The 1,363-nt window shown below is 48.2% G+C and overlaps 1 protein-coding gene across 1 annotated transcript in view; it reads left to right on the top strand.

Moving 5' to 3' along the window:
* The first annotated feature begins 340 nt into the window (after positions 1 to 340).
* LOC125025324 overlaps positions 341 to 1,363 on the top strand; it is a 28,839-nt gene continuing 27,816 nt past the window's right edge. The window contains exon 1 of the mRNA XM_047613313.1: positions 341 to 676. Within this exon, the coding sequence (XP_047469269.1) occupies positions 448 to 676 (229 nt within the window). The 5' untranslated portion in view covers positions 341 to 447. The remainder of the gene's footprint in view (positions 677 to 1,363) is intronic.

Raw genomic sequence — 1,363 nt, 5'->3', positions numbered from 1 at the left:
AACACCAATAAATACAGCTGAAAATTGGATGCTTGAAGTATATCGTAGCGAGCGAGATCACGGCGCGAGAATTGAATGATAACAGTTTGTATGTTCCTCGTAAAACTGTTATAATACTGTTGTTTATAATGCTTTTAGTTGAAAGTGATTCCTCATCTTTCATTTTAATGTTTGTGTAATGCTATATATCACTAAATGAAGCCATTACAGCAAGCCATTCAAATTTGGCGGTGATATTTGAAGCGTATAATACTAACGGGCAACTGCGTCGTCCGGTTTTTCTGAAAGATTTTGGCTTATTATTCGCCCCTGGAGCCAAAAAATTATAAAAATCGGCTTTCCATCAGGCAGAATAAACCCTTAACCCCCACTTGGATAAGACAAAACCACTCCCAAGGGCCCCGTCTGTTCAATAAAAGGCTCAGAAGTGACACAGGAAGGGCGGGGATGCTCGACAAGGTGTTATCAAGGCACCAGGCAGGCTCGGCAGGGTGGCAGTGCGAGGCCTGGTTCTCTCTGGTTCTGTGTCTGGTTCTGTGTCACGGTGCTCCTTCACGCCACTCCTGCAGGTGCTCCTCGAGTCTCAGGGCCTCTCGAGCGGGATTTTCACAAGGGACACGCTGTCTTCTTCTCCTAGACATGGCTTCGGAGAAACTCAAAGTGATGGTTTTGGGAGGTGATTATAACGGGTTTTCTCGCACTTCGGAGACGGCGGTGTGGGGTGTGTGTGAGGAGTGCGTGTGAGTGAGTGTGCATGTGAGTGAGAGTGAGTGCGTGTGAGTGAGAGTGAGTGTGTTAGTGAGAGTGAGTGAGTGAGTGTGTTAGTGAGAGTGAGTGAGTGAGTGTGTGGGTGAGAGTGAGAGTAAGTGTGTGGGTGAGAGTGAGAGTAAGTGTGTGGGTGAGAGTGAGAGTAAGTGTGTGGGTGAGAGTGAGAGTAAGTGTGTGGGTGAGAGTGAGAGTAAGTGTGTGGGTGAGAGTGAGAGTAAGTGTGTGGGTGAGAGTGAGAGTAAGTGTGTGGGTGAGAGTGAGAGTAAGTGTGTGGGTGAGAGTGAGAGTAAGTGTGTGGGTGAGAATGAGAGTAAGTGTGTGGGTGAGAATGAGAGTAAGTGTGTGGGTGAGAGTGAGAATAAGTGTGTGGGTGAGAGTGAGAGTAAGTGTGTGGGTGAGAATGAGAATAAGTGTGTGGGTGAGAGTGAGAATAAGTGTGTGGGTGAGAGTGAGAGTGAGTGTGTGGGTGAGAGTGAGTGTGGGTGAGGGTGAGATTGAGAGTGAGTGTGGGTGAGAGTGAGAGTGAGTGTGGGTGAGAGTGAGTGTGGGTGAGAGTGAGTGTGGGTGAGAGTGAGTGTGTGGGTGAGAGTGAGTG

Source organism: Penaeus chinensis, chromosome 1 (assembly GCF_019202785.1).
Source record: "Penaeus chinensis breed Huanghai No. 1 chromosome 1, ASM1920278v2, whole genome shotgun sequence".
Lineage (NCBI taxonomy): Eukaryota > Metazoa > Arthropoda > Malacostraca > Decapoda > Penaeidae > Penaeus > Penaeus chinensis.
Note: the sequence above shows the minus strand (reverse complement) of the source record. Positions and strands in the feature narration are given on the sequence as shown.